Source organism: Diaporthe amygdali (assembly GCF_026229845.1).
Source record: "Diaporthe amygdali strain CAA958 chromosome Unknown NODE_18_length_871485_cov_64_394520, whole genome shotgun sequence".
In the NCBI taxonomy this organism is placed as follows: Eukaryota; Fungi; Ascomycota; class Sordariomycetes; order Diaporthales; family Diaporthaceae; genus Diaporthe; species Diaporthe amygdali.
The window spans coordinates 425980-443844 of record NW_026517038.1 but is presented as its reverse complement, the minus strand read 5'-3'; the positions used below and the strand labels follow the sequence as shown (position 1 = coordinate 443844).

At 56.8% G+C, this 17865-nt stretch overlaps 5 protein-coding genes across 5 annotated transcripts; 2 read left to right on the top strand and 3 right to left on the bottom strand.

The window, feature by feature from the left end:
* Positions 1-835: 835 nt before the first annotated feature.
* J7T55_004082 (uncharacterized protein) lies at positions 836-2109 on the top strand (the record flags this gene model as incomplete). The annotated part of the gene is made up of 2 exons (XM_053144757.1): positions 836-1414; positions 1489-2109. 2 exons carry the CDS (start codon positions 836-838, stop codon positions 2107-2109), a joined length of 1200 nt encoding a protein of 399 aa, XP_052992583.1.
* Positions 2110-3481: 1372 nt separating this feature from the next.
* J7T55_004081 (mitogen-activated protein kinase) lies at positions 3482-4742 on the bottom strand (the record flags this gene model as incomplete). Its single annotated transcript, XM_053144756.1, has 4 exons — positions 3482-3858; positions 3924-4305; positions 4376-4571; positions 4630-4742. 4 exons carry the CDS (start codon positions 4740-4742, stop codon positions 3482-3484), a joined length of 1068 nt encoding a protein of 355 aa, XP_052992582.1.
* A 3492-nt stretch (positions 4743-8234) lies between these two features.
* Positions 8235-11180, bottom strand: J7T55_004080 (uncharacterized protein; the record flags this gene model as incomplete). Its single annotated transcript, XM_053144755.1, has 3 exons — positions 8235-8246; positions 8309-10522; positions 10572-11180. The coding sequence occupies 3 exons, from the start codon at positions 11178-11180 to the stop codon at positions 8235-8237; spliced, it is 2835 nt and encodes a 944-aa protein (XP_052992581.1).
* A 1501-nt stretch (positions 11181-12681) lies between these two features.
* On the top strand, positions 12682-12978 carry J7T55_004079 (uncharacterized protein; the record flags this gene model as incomplete). Its single annotated transcript, XM_053144754.1, has 1 exon — positions 12682-12978. The coding sequence occupies one exon, from the start codon at positions 12682-12684 to the stop codon at positions 12976-12978; it is 297 nt and encodes a 98-aa protein (XP_052992580.1).
* Positions 12979-13895: 917 nt separating this feature from the next.
* On the bottom strand, positions 13896-16310 carry J7T55_004078 (uncharacterized protein; the record flags this gene model as incomplete). Its single annotated transcript, XM_053144753.1, has 4 exons — positions 13896-14156; positions 14234-15145; positions 15217-15810; positions 16290-16310. The coding sequence occupies 4 exons, from the start codon at positions 16308-16310 to the stop codon at positions 13896-13898; spliced, it is 1788 nt and encodes a 595-aa protein (XP_052992579.1).
* Between the last annotated feature and the right edge of the window lie 1555 nt (positions 16311-17865).

Below are 17865 nucleotides of genomic sequence, written 5' to 3'. Positions count from 1 at the left end.
TAAGAGTTGTAGCCAAAGGTCTCCGTCGAGTTGGATGGGGCCAGGCCAACCGCCATACTGCTCCCTGAAGAACTGTAGACGAGCACCAGAGTCACTCCACATTAGCCATGCCCTCCCTCCCTACCTAGGTAGGTAGTACAGCAGATCCTGAAATGGTGCCCGCGCAACAGGCAGCTGCAATCGCCGTTGCAACTTGATCAGCCATAGTAACTTAGTCACAATGGGGCCAGATGTGGTACGATGGCCTGGCAGACGGGATGGTTTCCAGCTGGGCATCAACAGTGCAGTACTGAGCCGCTGAAGCGTCGGCTTGGCAGCACGTCATAAGCTGTCCAGGGCTGGGGTTCTGGATGTCAGCCCAGGATAAGCCCTGTGCAATCGATCTCCCGGGGGCCTGGGGTAGCGCCAAAGTTGGATGGATCCCAATACACCCTGACATCCATCCACGCATTCTTGTTCCTGATTGCTTGTTTGCCATCACCCTTCACCAAACAGACCAAAACAGAGCGAAACAACCCACTCCTACTCCAGTCTGCCGTTCGTTTCTCCTTGTCCTCGGTCTTGTTAGAGCCTGAGCAAGCGAACGCTTCGTGCAACCCGCCCTCAACGAGCGAGACCGCCAACGGTGACATGGTGCCGTAAGTGAGACACGTTGACCGTTCTCAATCCAGCCCGAGAGAGAGAGAGAGAGAGAGTTCCACGCACCATATCCACCCTGAACAAAGGGCAGCTGCTGGCTGGCCTCCTCGCACCACCTCCCTCTCTGGACTCGTAGTCACATACACGATCTGTACATGACTTAATGCCCCTCCACGACTCCTCAACCAACGGCGACATGTCCTACCACGACCGACCAGTCCGCCATGGACAACCAGGCGACTACTCGCCCTCCTCGTCTGGAGCCGCCACTCCCACCACCTCGGCCGCATCCTCGACTTTCCTCACACACTCATTTTCCGGCCTTGCCAGTGGATTTGGCGGTCTTGTACGCCGCTTTTCAGATATGACCGCGGTGCAGGCGGGTCACCAAGGCCCCCCAGACGACATCTCCAAGACCTCTGCCTCACACGGCAGCCCTCATTCTCACTCAAACCACTGGAACAATGGCATAAATGGTGTCTACACTCCGCCAATAAACAGATCTGTTTCGCCACTGAGGCCACCTCCCCTTGAGCCGCTAGAGCTAAAAGGCTTCAGGGAGGATACCACACAAGCGGCGAGGCTGTTGACGCCTGCGGTCGCAGAGGAGATCCGAATCATGGTCCCGGAGCGCCAGCGCATTGAGGAAGAATGGAATCTTGTGTACAGCCTCGACCAGGATGGGGCGAGCTTAGGGACCCTATATGAGAAGTGCGGTCCATACCAGGGCACGCGAAACAGCTTTGTCCTCGTCGTCAGGGACAGCTACGGTGGCGTAAGTGCTACACATGATATGATCCCTACTGTCAGTGACTGCGTGACTGACTGAATTGTTGACACACCGTATAGTTATTTGGCGCCTACCTATCCGAATCACCACACCCGTCAGCGCATTACTTTGGCAACGGAGAATGTTTCCTCTGGCGAGCATCTGTCCTCGCAGCCTTGCCTCCTCCACCGTCAGAGGATACGACAAATCTCACACGCGTGACAACCATCGCCAGCCCCACACAATCTCGTTTCCCAAGATCTCAGCCACCACCACCACCACCACCAAAGCCAGAACCAGAAGAAGACCTCCTAATCGATTTCTCTGACGACCTGCCATCTAAACCAGCCTCCTCGACCGATCCTGTGCCCTCACTACTAGGCGTGGCCCCAGCTCCTCCTCCGCCGCAAGCTGTTTCGCCCGCCAGGACCCCGAGCCCCAACATCCCAATGAGCCCGTCTATCCGTTTCAAGGCGTTTCCGTACAGCGGCGAGAACGATTTTTACATGTACTGTGAATCCCACTGGCTATCAGTAGGGGGCGGCGACGGACATTATGGCCTGTGGCTGAACGATTCGCTGGCGAGGGGCGTCAGCTCGCGCTCCCTGACGTTTGGGAATGAACCGCTGAGTGACGAGGGCGAGAAATTCGGGGTTCTCGGCGTCGAGATGTGGCTCATTGGCCGCGGAGGACGGCGCTGAGGCGATGCGTTGGGTTGGGTGATATGCCGTCGTCCAACAACCCCTTTAGGTCAAACAGCCTCGATACGTATGTCATCCGCTTTGACTTTACGGCGCGATGCTAACTAGGGACACCTAGCAGCAATCCGGTGGGAATTGGTCACCTCAAGAGCAAATCTTGAGATTAGAATGTTTTCGATCTTTGCTTCTTCGGCAGACGGGGCTTCCGAAGAGAGATGCCCAACATCGGAGGCAGGAGGATGAGGTTGAGCACCGCGAAGGACGAGAATATCAGCTCCAAGAGCATGTTTTGATTAATGGCCGGCTGACGAGAAAGGGTTCTATCGATTTCGGAATATGGAGAGAGTAATTCAGACAATCACCGGCACAATTAGGAGCAGCTAGGGAGCGCCGCGGAAGCAACAGCAGCATGTCTTGTATGTTTCGAGATACCCAGGAGAGATCCCCCCCGCGAGTTGAAAGCATCTTGGACGAGGGACGAACTACGTATATACCATAGTTGTGAGAACAGGACCAGAAATCAATCATGTGCCAGGTTCCGATGGGCTGGCGATTGAGTTTGTTTGAATTTCGCCCAAGGTCGCAGTGAGGGGGCCACCCCATTGGCGATCTGCCCGTCATCTCAGCTGCGGGCTGGAGCAGCACTGCATAGGTGAGGGGGCCGTGCAGCAGGTGTCTTGTCATGCTGTGCCCCAGGACAGGTGACACACGCAGGAGGGCACAGGGAATTAGGATTTGGCAAAAGAGATGATGGCGGAAGGATCAGGCAGGGTCTGCAATGCTTTGCATTTGGCTTGTGATGGGGGCAAGGACTCGCGCAGAGCGTCCGTCCACCCACATGTGTGCGTTGACATGGAATCGACTCGCACTTACACAGGAGTCGAGAACTACCTGCACGACGCCTGCAGCTGAACAAATGACTGAATGTATTGCAAAGTCTATGGTGGTCCCCCTTACCAAGTCACTTGTGTGACTTCCAACCTCCTACATAGATTTCTTCTCTAGAGCCATGGGCCCGTATCCCTGCTTTTCTCAGGGAACGGCACAATGACAAACTCGGCGGTAGCACCCCTGAGTTCATCCCTTTCAGTGGCTCCGACGATGAATGCTTTCGAAATCAATTGACCGAAATCCCACAAGACCTGGCACCGAAAAACAGCTACTGTCCCTTGCAACTCTCTGCTCTCCTAGATGATGACGATGGAATCCACCGCCCATTTCCAATGCTGCCTCCCCTCCTGAGTGTCAAATATCGTATATCCAGCTCAACGTGTGGTATCACAGCCATGTCCGAAACATCTTCAATTCCTGCTTTTTCTCCGTCACTGCGAAGTCGGTCGGGGTCAGCGTCCCACAGTTTGTGACCGCCTGATTACCGCATAATCTCTTGGTAGATCAATTGCTTGAGCTGGTCCTTGCTGAGGTTGTCCTTGTGCTTGTCAAAGTCAAAGAACTCCTCGGGAATTGGTGGCGCGGTCGGCTCGTCGTCGGGGTCATGATAAGGCTCCAGGTACGGGTGCTTCAGCGCCTCCTCCACTGTTATGCGCTTGACAGGGTTGAAAGCCAAAAGCTTCTCGAGGAGGTCCAAGGCCAGGTCAGAGGTCTTGGGGAACAGGGTGCGGAACGGGACCTTCTTCTTGAAGGGCAGCGAGCGGATGTACTCCCGAGCTCGGCGGGACTTGATGCCGTAGTAATCCTCCATGGTCGGTGTTCCGAGAACGTCGAGGATGAGGGTCAGCTGGTGATGATCTGGAAAGGGTTGTCAGTCAGACACTCTCAACTCGGCGGCGAGCAACGCAAGATTTGCGACTTACAGTCCTTGCCTGGGAACAGAGGCTTGCCGCTCAGCATCTCGGCGAGGATGCAGCCCACAGACCACACGTCGATGGCCTTGGTGTACTCCTTGAAGGTCAACATGATCTCTGGCGCGCGGTACCATCTCGTTGCAACGTATTCGGTCATGAAACCAGAGTTGTCCTCCTGAGAGGCTGCTGAGCGAGCAAGACCGAAGTCGCACACCTTGAGATCACAGTTGGCGTTGAGGAGCAGGTTGGAGGGTTTCAAGTCTCGGTGGAGGACATTGGCCGAGTGCATAGCTTTCAATGCCCGGAGGGTCTGGTAGATGAAGTATTGGCAGTGGTCGTCGGAGAGGTCTTGAGTGCGGATGACACGGTGCATGTCAGTCTCCATCAACTCCTGGAAAAGGCAGGTCACATGTTAGCGCGGACTCTGCTGATGAGGTAGTCTTGGGTCGCGGGAGACATACCTGGATCAGATACACCTCGTTGAACGTCTCGTAGCTCCGGGGCTTCTGGATGTCGAGGATGCTAATGATGTTCTCATGGTTGAAGTAGCGCAGGAGCTTCATCTCACGAAGGGTTCTCAGGCAGAACATGGAGTGGTCGAAAGGTGTGATCTTCTTGATGGCCACCTTCTGCCCGGAGGGCTTGTGTATCGCCGAGCTGCCGAGCTGATCAGCAAAGACGACCTTTCCTAAGTTGCGCCAGGGTGCAGACTCACCAGACAACACCGTATGCTCCCTCGCCGACGACATCCTGGATATCATATTGTTCGCTCACGTTGAAAGAGATCTTGCGGGAGCCCGCGGGGTTCGGAGGCTGGGCTCGAGACATTGTGAAGAATGTGGCCGAGGCAAGCTTGTCGCAATGACAGAGTAACTGCTAGGTCCTGGTAAGTCGACACAGGGCCGGTACGGCAGCAGTATCAGTGTTGACGACGAGAGAGATAGGCCGGGAACGGTGCCGCAGAGACCGCGCAGCGTATGTCCGAAGCAGCAGAGACCAGTCAGGTCCGGACGTGGAACTGTACAGGTAGTGGGTGCGGCGATGGCAGCGAATCGTACCAGGCCTGCCAAAGGTATGGAGGGCTCGAGCGCTGGTGTGCAGCCGTCTCTTGGGTCTCGGGTGCAGTCAAGGCGCTGCTGAGTCGGGGGGGTGAGCTGGTGACTTTCCAGCTGAGGCCTAGATGTGCGACGGCGACACGGTCGAAGGGCGGGAGGGTGCTGGCAACGGGAAGATGCCTGCTTCGAATTGAGAGGTCTGCAATGCAAAGAATTGAAGAGAAGGCAGACTGGATGAAAGTCTGGTCTGGCCTGGTCGAGTTGGGTCGAGAGCAGAGAGGGAGACAACCAAAGCTGGGACTTGGCCCTGGAGGGAAAGTGGGGTGGGGGGGGGGGATGGCTAGAGGGCGGGGTCTTGCTCCTCGTCCTCAGTTGCTCGTCGTCTGGTGCTCGTGCTCGTGCTCGTGCCTGTCAACTTCCTCAGCCCCTGTTCCGTTCGTGTAGTTGGTTGCAGGCAGGTGAGCTGTGCGTTGCAGAGACACAATCTGTGGGAGTCGAATGGTCAGTCAGCCCGTGATGCGATGCGATGCGGTGCGGTGCGGTGCGGTGCGGCAGGAGAAAGGCTTAGTAGCACCCAGCTTGCAGCTCGGAGGGGGACAGGCTATAGGAGACGGGGCGGGAGGGCAGGCTGAAACAACAGCAACGGGGATGACGGAAAAGGCATTGAGTCGCAGCGCAAAAGGTGAGGTCTAGAGCCCTGGTCTCGGGTGCCAGAGGGCTCGAGAGCAGGTGTTTGGGCTGAACCCTGGGAGCGGGAGAAGCGCCGACAAGCATACCTAGCTTGCCCCTTCGAACCTGCCTGGAGCTCGACAGCCAGCGAACCAATGTCTTCTAGAACCACCACCAGACTGACCCGGGCCCGAACCTGCAGCACAAAAAACTGCAGTGCAGTGCAGTATGGTCCAGTGTCCGGTGTCGAGTGGGTGCGGATGCAAGGGGGGAGGGGGTAGGGGAACGAGGGGGTCCTGTAACAGAGCTGCGGGCCGAGATAACTGTATTCTTTCGTCCGATACAGTCGCAGACTCCTGAGTGGAGCAGCTGGGGTTCTGCTGGGACTTGGGACTTGGGACTGGGACTGGGACTGGGGCTGGGGCTGGGACTGGGACTGGGACTGGCGAGGAGAACAAGACCGAGAGAAGATAATAAAGAGAGCAACAAGAATAAGACAAGAAGAAGAAGCTGGATTGCACGAACCTTTTGCAAGCTGGAGGCGGTTGCTTGGAATGGGTTTGGTTATGGGTGGCAGACAGACTCGGGAACAAGTATCCAGGAATTCCCGTCTCAACAATTGGCTCTCGTGGATGGCTGGGCTCGACAGGACTATAAGGTGAGGTGAGGTTAGGTGAGGGGAGGTCAGGTGAGCTCAGGTCGGGTCAGGAGAGAGGCAAGGCGAGGAGGTGCTCCTTGCATTCAAACCCAAGGTGAGAGAATACGGAGTCAGAAAGAAGGGTCGAGAGGTGTTTCTTTGAGCGAGAGAGGGGTATCCGTGTCCTGGTGCCGTGGTCTTGGTCTAGACTATGTACTCGGGTAGGCAGAGCAGAAACCTAGATAGGAACGGGCATCGGGCTGGCTTATACGGCGGCAGACGTGATAATATGTAGTCTAGCAAGAGCGAGCGGTGGATAACAATGATGAGAACAAAACCTAATGGATTACCACACCAGACTGCTGTGCACGGAGAGAGAGAGAGAGAGGTACAGAAAGCGAGACCATCTGACTCTGACATCCCACATCCCACATCCCACATCCTCTCCTCTCCTTGCCTCGCCTCGCCTCTCTCTCTCCTCTTTCTCATGGCCCCTTTCAGGTTCAGGTCCAGGGGCTTCAAACAAGACAATGAACCAACCTATCTTAATATGGTGCTGGGCTGGGCTGTGGCAGCAGGCCCTCCATTCCCATTCGAGCAGTGCGACCGGCTCATGGGCCACCTCCCAAGGCCAATGTCACCATTCTGTCACTCGCTCGCTCACTCCCTCTCTCTCCATCTCACTCTCTCACTCGCCCACTGGCCCCGGCTAAGCTGTCATTCCCAGACCGGAAGGGCTGGCTGGCTTGCACTCCTTTGTCGCGATCCGAACCTTTCATTCGGTCACGGCCCTCCTGTCAGCGGAGCCGTCAGCTGAAGTGAAGCATTCTTGTTGCTGGACCCTGGTGAGACAAGACGGTGGTCTAGATCCGCGAGATCCACGGCATCCATTGAACAACGTCGTGGATTATCATCATCCAGGACAACCGTACCGTCAAGTGCCAATGATGTAGAAACCTCACTCAGCCAACCACACCCGCCAGCCATGGAAGATGCTCCGACGAACGCATGCCGCACTCACAACCACACACAGCCTGACTAGCTAATCAGACAAGTGCCGTCAGGTCCAGATGTGACTGACCCCACGAGCCAACCAGCGCTCAGATTACGCGCCAGCCGTAAGCTGCTGGGCGCGTGTGTTTCAGCGCACATTGGTCTCTGGTGGCCGTTTCATCCACTGGGTCCGTTGACGAGCCCACATATGTGACCGCCCCATCTGCCTGCTCGAAAACGGGCTCCTGTCTACTACTCCTCATCCATCCCTACCTACTTACTGTATGTATCTACTGTGCCCCTTTGTCTTGTTGGGCCGCCAGGCGGCATCTATTTTTGGATGACGGCCCCGGAGGAGGCACCAAAGGAGTCGGCAATCGCTCCAGTAGCCCTTTCGCCTTGCGGCCACGGTTGGGGCGCTGGTCTGTGGATGGGGCTGCTTACCGGCATGCTTGAGCCTCAGAGCATACCCACACAGCCACAGGGCGGCCATTTTCAAGGCCTGGTGACCTCATGCATCTGCTAACCGCGGACCTGTCACCACCACCACATTGGAAGCCGCAACGGGCTGGCATAAAGGAGGGAAAGTGGGCCTTGGTTCATGGCCTCCGTTTGGGACCGCCTGGGGGACCGTGTGACTTCGGATCCGGCCCGGAGGGGGGGCTCACTGAGCTACGGGTCGCCGGTACTGTGGCCGGGCAGTCTGCTAGTGCATGCATTTGATTCGAAACACGGCATGTGCTTTTGTTTCCTGCATGAATTCGTCTCATTACTAAGGCCAGGCCCCGCCGGGCCAGCTTAATCTTGGCTGGCCGGCACGGACCCGAGGCCGGTGACCAGTCTAGCCGGTGATTGCACAGAGCTGTCCTCTTCCTCCCACGACCACCGCCAAAGGCCATATCAGAGATGCGGTTGGGAATCTATACATTTGTTGTCGCTACTTAAAACATGCCGCTCATAGCTGCATCACTGGACGACCTGGTCGGAGATTTGTCAGTACACGTCAGACCAAGTAAGTCAAGGTGGTGTTAGAATTGTACCTTCTCTCGCAGCACTCCCATCCATTGTGCGAAACTCATTCCTTGATCTGCCCGGTCCTCTACCAACAACGTCTGCGCCCAGAGCTTCAAGCTTGGCTCGCCATCCTCACGGACAATGTACAGGTGAGGCAGGATGATACTGCCAACACCGCGAGACCTGTAGTCCCTGCTCTTCTGGATGACCGCGCGGACCCGCTCGTTGAAGTCGTTCTCCAGCTCTGCCAATGTCCCCTTGCCAACGTGAAGCTGTGTCCGGTCCGCAACCCCGAAGACGTCTTGCAGCAAGGCTGGCACTGTATCCCGTCCGACCCACAGGAACTGTGTCTGGCCGTCATCAATGAGGTAAAGGCCATATGACACGAAGCGCTCGGAGGACAGGTTCAGAGGTGGTGGCAGGACAATCTGGCTTGTCTCGGGGTCTGGAGTGCCCGCAATGTCGGGCATGTCATGCAGGGAGTACAGCCGAGGGTAAATATATTGCATCAATAACGGCAAGGGGAGCGTAGAGAGCTGGCAGAGCGCTGCGGACCTGAGGTCCGAGGGGATCTGCGCCGATTTCCGCAGGCCTACGTTCTTGATCAGCCCAAGGAACAGGGCTGGTAGGCCGCGCAGATTGGCTGGGAATTGGAGACCACCGCCCATGCTTCCGCCGGCCAGCTCTTTCCTAAATGTCTGCAGCAACTCGATGATCTTGCTCTGCAGCGAGTCACGTGCAGAGTCCAAGCCGTTGCTCAATGCTCTCTCTACTGCCTTGTGGCTGAAGTAGGTGGTGACGGCGCACTGGTCAGCAGAAGCGTACACATCCGCCAAGCTCTGAGTGGTGGGTAGTGCCAAAGTCATGACCCGAATGCGGCGCTCGCCATTACACGTAGTATGGAGGACGGCTGCCTGCATACAAATCATACTCTTGGACAGGGTTTCGTCGATAGCGACTTCGACCACGTAGCACTGGTCGCGAGGGAAGGCCGGGAACGCGCAAAGGTCCGAGCTTCGGTTGAAGAAGTTGCCGTAGAATGTGTTCATCCTCAGACCAGTAGTGGCGCGCACCCTCAGCACAGCCTCCAGGCCGATCTCAGACGAGAGGTAGTCACTGAATTCTGACGCGAATTTGATCGCGTCCTCGGGTCGTCCAGCATTCCACCCAGGGTAGAACCACGTTTGGCCACCGGTGTACCGTGGAAGGTTGCTCAGCGAGGCGACATCCTGATACTGCGAAGAAAACAGGAACATGTCGATTGAAACTTGATTCTTGGAGCACTCGACGGCAAAGCTCTTGTAAAAACTGTTTGCGGTTTGGAGCAGACTGCTTTCCTTCGAGGTGCCAAGAAGCTTCTTGTCTTCCCTCATTTCAAGCTTGCCGTGGCCCAAATTCGGCAATGAGGCACTCAGGACAACAATCTTACCTCCAAGTGGAGAGATTAGCTTGTGACCGGATCGGAGAGCCGAGCCCATGCACGATCCATTATTCTGGTTGTTGACAAACATCTCCGGAAGCTTTGCTAGGAAATTCTCGATACTCTGTCGCGACTCCGTCAGGGGCACCAGAAGCTCAGTAGGCACCGGCATGAAGGGCTCGTCAAGATCACTGACGACAAGCATACTGGTTTCGCCATTTTCGTCGGAATCCTTGGGGATTGAGAAATAGTGCAAGCTGGAGTCCACGGCGACGAAACCGAGGCGAGTGCGCCGATCCGCATTGGGTATCCTATTGAGACTGTCCAAAATCGTCCGCGCGCTGGTCGCCAGAAGTCCCGTAGACACAGCCGCGTAGCTCACGTCGAACAAGAAGAGATAGACCAAGGGCTGTGGAGGTCGAACCATGTACTCCTGGGGCGCGACGAACTCCACCACAGAGTGGTTCAGCTCAGCCCGTTGCCACCGATCAACACTCTTTTGGGCTGCTGCATCCCAGTCAAAGGCCTGAGGAACGTCGTTTGAGAGGTTGCACATGTTGCAGCGCCATCTGTGCCCGTGGTCGAGGAAGGTAACGTATGGGTTTATGTACGACCGACACCTCCGACAGCGAGAAATGACCTGGTCTTGGACGACTGGAACTGGGTCATCTAGGTCATGGAGCGATGTGTATGGCTGTATGACGAGGGCAAAAGGCAGCTTAGACTTTTTGAGGAGGGAGTGCGTCGTGGGCACAGCATTGAGCGTGGATCGGATGAACTTTGGTGGGCAGTTCGCCTCCGGAGAAGGAGTACAGCTGGACTGTCTTCGGGTCAGTGTCTGCAAGTGCGAGGGCTGGCGGCGAACCTACATTTGGGGGAAGGATGATTGGAGGAGGTGGGAGATCCAGCTCGGATACGTTGAAAGGCTGGTTCAGAAGGTCGGTAGGGTAGAGCTGGTTGAGGGGCCCGACTCGTGGCTGGCCCTGAGGAGGCATTTGCTGAGGAGCTGGCTGTCCCGGACCCGGCCCCATCTGCATGCCTGCCATGCCCTGCGTGATGCCACCCACACCAGCTGCACCAGGGGCAGGAGGGGCGCCATATGCATCGGGCGGCTGGAAGCCCGGAGTGGCGGGAGCCGGCGAGCCGTAGGTCTGGGGGGCACCATAAGAGGCAGGCTGAGGTTGTGCGTCCTGGCCTGGGTACCCGTAGCCAGCAGCCATGGGCTGAGGAGTGCCGAACTGGCCGCCGCCTGGAAGCTGGCCCCCTACAGCAGCATTCGCGCCGCTGCCGACATCGAAGGCCTGGGCAGCGTAGGCTCTCTTCTTCTTCTTGGCTTGTCCTTCGCCAGGTTGCTGGGTCGCCTGAGGTGGAGGCGAGCCAGCGGGGTTCGCGTAGGCTTGGCCATCATCAGCATAGGGGACCTGTTGGCCTTGTTGTTGGAAGGCGGCCTGCTGGCCGTAGTCGTTGGGTGCCGACATGATCGCGCCAGAGGAGGCGAGGCGGTGGAGGGCAGGACAATGCTCAGCTGCGCCGATGATCTCCAGCCGTGCCGGACACGATTGCTACGGATGCTGGATTGAGAAGAAATGAAGGGCTGCCCGCGATGTGGTTGTGTGAGGGTGACAGGGGGCGAGGGCGTTGTCGTGGTGGTGTCGAGGGGTGGACGGAGGAGCTGTGAAGCTTTGGGTCCGGCCTGCGTGGACAAGTAGGACCTAGGTGGCAGCTCTGAGGTCTGGCCTTTTCCTGATTGGGAGGCGCAATGACAAGCTGCCCTGGGCTGGGACAGATCAACCTTGGAGCCTCGGAAGCCCAACAAACCGGGTAAGACGAGAAAGACGGGTGGATGGGCCGATGCTGGGGACCAGCTCCGGTGCAGAGGGGGACGATTGGGATCAAAAGTGGCAAAGAGGACAGAATGTCTCTTGTTCTTGTTCTGGACCAACCCAGCTCAAAGTTGCGAGTCTGAGTCCTAGGTCTCTGGAGGTGAGGCTAGGCAATGCTACACCTGGCCCTGGCAGCTAGCAGCGACTTACTGAGTCTACTCAGCGGGCGTCATGCCGCGTCCAACCTCCACCTGGCAGCCTCGAGCCTCGCTGGCCTTACTGTCGCTGGAGCTTCAAGGCCAGCTCATGTGACTAGTCACGTGGGGAGGGGGGAGTCTCATGTACCTGTGTACCTGTGCACCTGTGCACCTGTGCACATGTGTGCCTGGTGCCTTGTGCACGTACCAGCAGGCAGGCTGGCAGGGGCAGGCTGGCAGGCAGGAGAGCATTGGGCCCGCAGCACCTCGGCAGATGCGGGGTCGCAGCCATTGCTGGCCCAAGCTTCGATGAATGGATCCGATGGACAGACAGTGATTAAGCGGAGGTCTGCAGTGGGCGGGCAGGTGGGCAGGCGGGTCAGGGCCTTTTCCTTAAGCAAGACGAGCAAGCAAGCTCCCCTCATAATCTCCCAGGGGCCCTTCAGCCACCTTGGTCGACCTGACTGGCACTGGGCGACCTGAGCCGGCTACCCGTTTTCCTACCGCAACACATTCCCTGGGCATTTACTTAAGACAGGCAGCTCCTTGTCCAGGCTGGTCTTTCTCCGTAGTCACAGCATTCAAGACAACAAAATCGATCCCTCGCGTCAAAGATTCCAATCCCTCGCTGTCCCTGAAAGTATTAAGGTTGCTGCTGCCGGCCTTGGGGTGGATCTATCACATCTCAATCAATCGAATCGGAACGCTGTCCTTCAGGCTCCTCGCCGCTTTCCGATCCCCAGGCGATCCTCTCCGCAACCCACATTTGACAACGGGGCACTGGGCGTTTGGCGAACGGAGCCACGGGGTACCTGGACAGCTGTCGAACCTTCCGAGTCATTCCCTCCTAGGAAGCATACCGAACGGGCGTACCAAGACATCATGGCCTGGGGGAAGGCAAAGCCTCAACCACCTCCCTCGCTGCTCCGGCAAGTCCAACCACAGTCCAACCCCGTCGCATGCTCAGGCTAACCGGTGTCCAACTACGAACATACAGCCAGCTCGTGCCTCTCATCATCTTCTTCATCGTCCTGGCCGGCCTGGTCTTCGTGGGCTACCATGTCTACCAGAGTGCCACCAAGATGAGTGGCAACGTGTCGGAGCGCATGGGCAAGAAGAACGTTGTCTGGACCAAGGACGGCCTCAAGGTCGGCGTCAAGCACGTCGAGAACGAGAAGGAGGTTGACGCTACCCAGCGTTGGGTTGTCAACGCATGGAACCTGCGATCGGATAAAACCGGCAAGAAGGACAAGTGACCTGGCGCTTGAGGTGTATATTTCAAGATAAACGCTTTCTCACTTGACCCATCTGTTTGGATGCCGCCGATCGATACCCAGCTGGTTGTTTTTAGATTTCCTAGGATGAGAAGGTCCAAGATGGTTACGAGGCGCGGTCCGCCCAGCCTGACGGAACAGGCAGACCCACTTGGCCCTTGGGAACTGGTCTCGGTGATTTCGCGAGTCGGTTGCCATGTTGAAAACTGGCATAGGTTAAGGCAATCATGAGACTACTGAATTGACTTGGGAAGCGGAGCATCTGTGCGGTGTCCATATCTCTGAATTAGGTAACATCTGCGCTGCAACTTGGTAGTTTCGTAGCACGGCAGTGGCAGTAATGCATTCAAGACTTTACTGCAGTACACAATGTCATGAGTTCGTGTCTCAGAAACTCGGCTGTTATTTTCGTCACTATACTTATTGAATACTACACCAATGTAAAAGCATGCGCGTAATCAGGAATACTAAGAGGTTCTGAATTCAGCGGTCATTCAAGGATAAGGACCGACTATGTAGATAAGCCCGAATAAACTCCAACCCATAATGCTGACAGTTCCCAAGGTTCGCTCTGCTGCCCTCTAAGGCTAGCTAGCAGTTGTTCAACAGCCATTTCCAGATCTGGCCCAATTCTCCTGGAATGAGCACTCTCGTACAGTACGTTCTCTCGAGTGAACCCTCCCTGGATCCCAAAAAGTACTCCACCACCATGAGAATCTTTGAATAGGTTTAAGATGCCCCCAAAAAATAACAGACTCCAAAGTCAAGCCGTCACAAAATGTCGTGAGACATGCATCAGAACGGTGCCGCAGCCACGACCGTACGTACAAAAACACAGCCCGAGAAGATAAAGGTATACATGGCGAGCACGTCAGCTGCCCTGGCGATAGGTCCCTTTCTCAAACGCTCAGCCAGCTCTTGGCGACGTACTCCACGCCAGGACCTGCGTTGTTCGACGCATTCTGCAGGAGCTCCTTGCGCTTGCGCTCGAACTGCTCCTTCAGCATGGCCTCGCGCTGTTGCAGCGGGTTCATCGTGTAACCGGCTGTTGGAGGCGCGTACCGCGCCGACATAAGCTTGACAAAATTGTGCGCCATGGGGTACGGTTGTGCCATGAGCCCGTCCCGGCGGATTAGCATGGATGGGATACGGACGTTGAGCTATTTTGCGCGTGGCAGTCGTGTCAGTAATATATTCAAGGGGGGCAAGTAAAAGCAGTCTCCGGGCAAAAGCTCACCTGGCACAGAATATGCGCGTATTTCACGCCCAGCTCGTCCGCAATGTACTTCAGCCTTCCCTTGAGCCAGCTCCTCTGCGCGTCTGTGGTATAGTCCTGGCTCTGGACGCACCCGAGCGGCCACGTCAGGAAGTACCCAGCCAGCCCCTTCAATGAGTCGTCATCGCCGCACGCGAACCCGCTCAGCTGCTTCTCCAGCAGGTGCTTCCTCTCGGGCTTCAGGTGCCAGCCGAGGTGGTACGGCACGCTGGCGATGATGTCTGTTATCGTGTCGACGCACGTCCTCGCGGCAGTCGCGTACTCGGGCGTCGTCCTGTAGTCCACGGGTGAGCACACCCACGCGGCGCAGCGCACAATCACGGACGCCAGCACTAGCCGGGTCACGCGGACCATGTTCCACACGCTGGCGATGTAAAAGTCACGGTAGACATCGACGCGGCCGGGGAAGACCTCGGCCCTGCTGAAGTCGCCACTGGGCACGCTGTCCTCCCACGCCACTGACTTGTACCCCCAGCTGTCCGGCACATTCTTCATCCACCGCACACACTCCTGGTCGACTGTCTGCGCCCTCCGGATCAGCGTCAGCATGAGCTCGATGTTCTCTGGCGTCCGCGCTACCGTCGTCATTAGCCTCGTCACCTCGGCCCGCAGCTCCGACGTCTTGATATTGATTTTCTGGCACTCCGCCGCGCTCGAGTCCTTGACCGCGTCGCTGATCCACCAGTCGACGCCCATGATGGGCGCCTTGCCCGACGTCAGGGTGTGGATGATCATCTGCGTGCGCACGGCGATGAACAGGAGCAAGCCAGTCTTGGTGCGAAGCTGCTTGCGGCCGCGTTGTTTGACCAGCGAGATAGCTCCCTCGATGTGGGAACCCCAAGAGAACATCCCCATCTCCTTTGCTGTTATGTTCTGTGGATAGGAAGGATTTCGGTCAGTACTCATGAGAATTTGACCATCTCACAGTGGGGGCGCAAACACACCTCGTATAACCCCAGTAGTAGGACTGCCGCAAGCGTGCCGTCTGTTTTTGAAGCCTCCGGGTCCTTCAGCGCTGTGTGTGTTGCTGCCAGGGCCTTGGTGTACTCTGAAAGCGCCTTGTCCGGAATATCCTCAGAAGTCGATCTCACTCGGTTACCCAGGTGGGCCAGGGAGCAGGCGTTGAAGGCATGTTGGAGATGGCTGTTCTGGGCTTCCGACTTCATCAGGGGTAGCAGGTAATCCATGAACCCTCTGGTACTGCCCTGCCGCGGCACCAGGATGAAGTTGGAGAAAAAGTGGCACGAGGCCAATTGGTCGGTAGGGATGCTGAGCAGAGGCGAGATGCTCTCGCCGGTGGGTGACCTGACAAACTCCTTGGCGATAGGCGACAGCGACTCGATTGACGATGGAGAGCTGGCGATGCTGCTCTTGTCCGAGGATGATGAGGCGACTGAGCCTTTCCTGTTGGCCTTCTGTGCTCTCCTTTCCGTGGCCTTGGTCTCATTGCGGAACACCAGGTCGAACTCGTCCTTGTAGCCAGGACATTGTCTTCGTGATTTTGCACACTGATTGCAGGTCGGCTTTGCCTCGTCGCACTAGATGGATCGTCCATGTTAGTATCGGAGAATATGCTCGCGCCTCGGGGAACTTGGGTTGTGGCGTCGATTGCCCCCACAGGAACCAACCTTTATTCTTCGAGTGCGACACATCTGACAGCCCCTTGAGGGCTTCCCACAGTAAACCATTATGGCGAGTCACCGCGTCCAAGCAGGCGGCGCTGGGTTGCGTTTACGACCTAGGAGGATGAGGAGGAGGATGGGTTGTTTTCCAGGTGAAGTTGGCTAGGGTTTGCAATATCCAAGAATTCGGTTCTCCAGCCAGTACTTAACAACGAAGATAAGGCGGCAGCACGTCAAGGTATTGTATGCTCTCTCTCTCTCTCAGATGGGGGTTAAAGTTGGTAACGGAAGGTTGCCGTGATTGCGCCTTCGCTAGTCGAAGGGTGGTCTCACGCAGGGGAGTGCGCGATCGACGGAGTATGAGCGGCGAATGAAGACGCTGAAACTGACCGTACCTCTTCTTGACGGGCGATCATTTGTGAGCAAGCTATAGGCCGGAAACAGAAACCCCACAAAATGGTGGTAAGATGTAAGTGAAGATCCAAGAATCAAGTCGGACAGAAGCGGGACGGAGTTGTGTGCAGGAGGGCGAAGGCTGGTCGCCCCAAGAATGGCAGAAATTGGGGATGTCTTGGGAACTGGGGACCAAGGCCGAGGTTTCTCTGGGCCGTCTGGAGTGGTTGTTTCGATCGACGCAAAGATGATAGGACGAAGTTGTACTCTACCGGCGAGCTTCACACGCGGGACTGGCAGGTGGCACCGGATCCGATCCCGGGCAAAGGAACACAGGAGAATATAGAGAGATTCGAGGCTAATGCGGCTTGGAATTGCACTGGACGAGACGGATTGGCAAGTCAAGGGCAGAGCATAGAGAAGCAGCGGTCAAGCCGGGCGAGGTGAGCGCAACGGGCAAGCAGCTGGATGCCTCAAGAGATGGTTCAGACAGAACTGTATCAGAAAGAGGGCTGAAACGATGGAGGGCATCTCATGGGCATTATGTAGCATGGTAGCATTGACGAGTGAGGTGGGCCCGCATCTACGAGGGTAAGGATATACCCAGCTCATCATGATCCCCGGGCGACTAGACTGCGAAGCAATGCAACGCATTCACAGCACCGGTCTAAGGCCCCTCTTCCTGCCTCCGCTCCTTAGTGCACTTAGCATGGCGTTGCGGCCAGAGGAGCCGTACCATGGTAGGAGGAAAGCAGAAGGTCCATCTCTGAGCCACATCGCGTGCTTGACAACAGTAGCGCAACCGGAAGATGGAGCTGAGACAGCAGGGCGAACTAACCCAAGGTCGCAACAGATCGACTTTGACATATACACGCCCTACAACAGTGCTGGCTGTGGCAAGTGAGGCCGTATGGAGCGAACGAGGGAGCTTGACGATAAGGGGGCCGTCGAGGATGCTATTCCAAGCCGGACAGGTAGCGCAGCAGCCCAGGGACGGCGATCGAAGTCAGGGCAAGAACAGGCGAGTTCACAATCGTGTGTGGCAGCGCCACCTGGCCTGGATGGCCTGGATGGCCTGCATAGTAGACGTATGCTGGCTAGGCGGGTTGGCATCGCTGGTGGGCCCTCTGGGCTTCATTCCAAAGAGGCAGACGCTGGTGTTGATCCCTCCTCGTACCTGATCAGACATTTGCTTTTGAGCGCGGGGGGTGAGGTGAACTGGCTGATAGGTGATAGATGACCAGGCAAGACCCGACCTTGCGCTTTGACGGAGAGTCGAAACAAATGGCGGCTGCCAAGCGCGATGGTGAGGGCCCCTGACTGGCAGCCTTTCCCGAGCCTCACGAGTAACAGGGTTGTACTCGGGGCAAACATGACGTTGTGCCAACATGACACTGACGAGCGCCGTTATATGCGTCCGAACGACGACCAGACGACGACGGCAGCGGCAGCGGCAGCGGCAGCAGCAGCAGTGGGTCGCTGGCAGGCTGATAGTCAGCACGTAACCTTCGCGGTGGCTCCATGAGGTCAAAAGGTCAGAAATCAGAGTCAGGACGTGGCATCGGGCTTTGCTCTGTC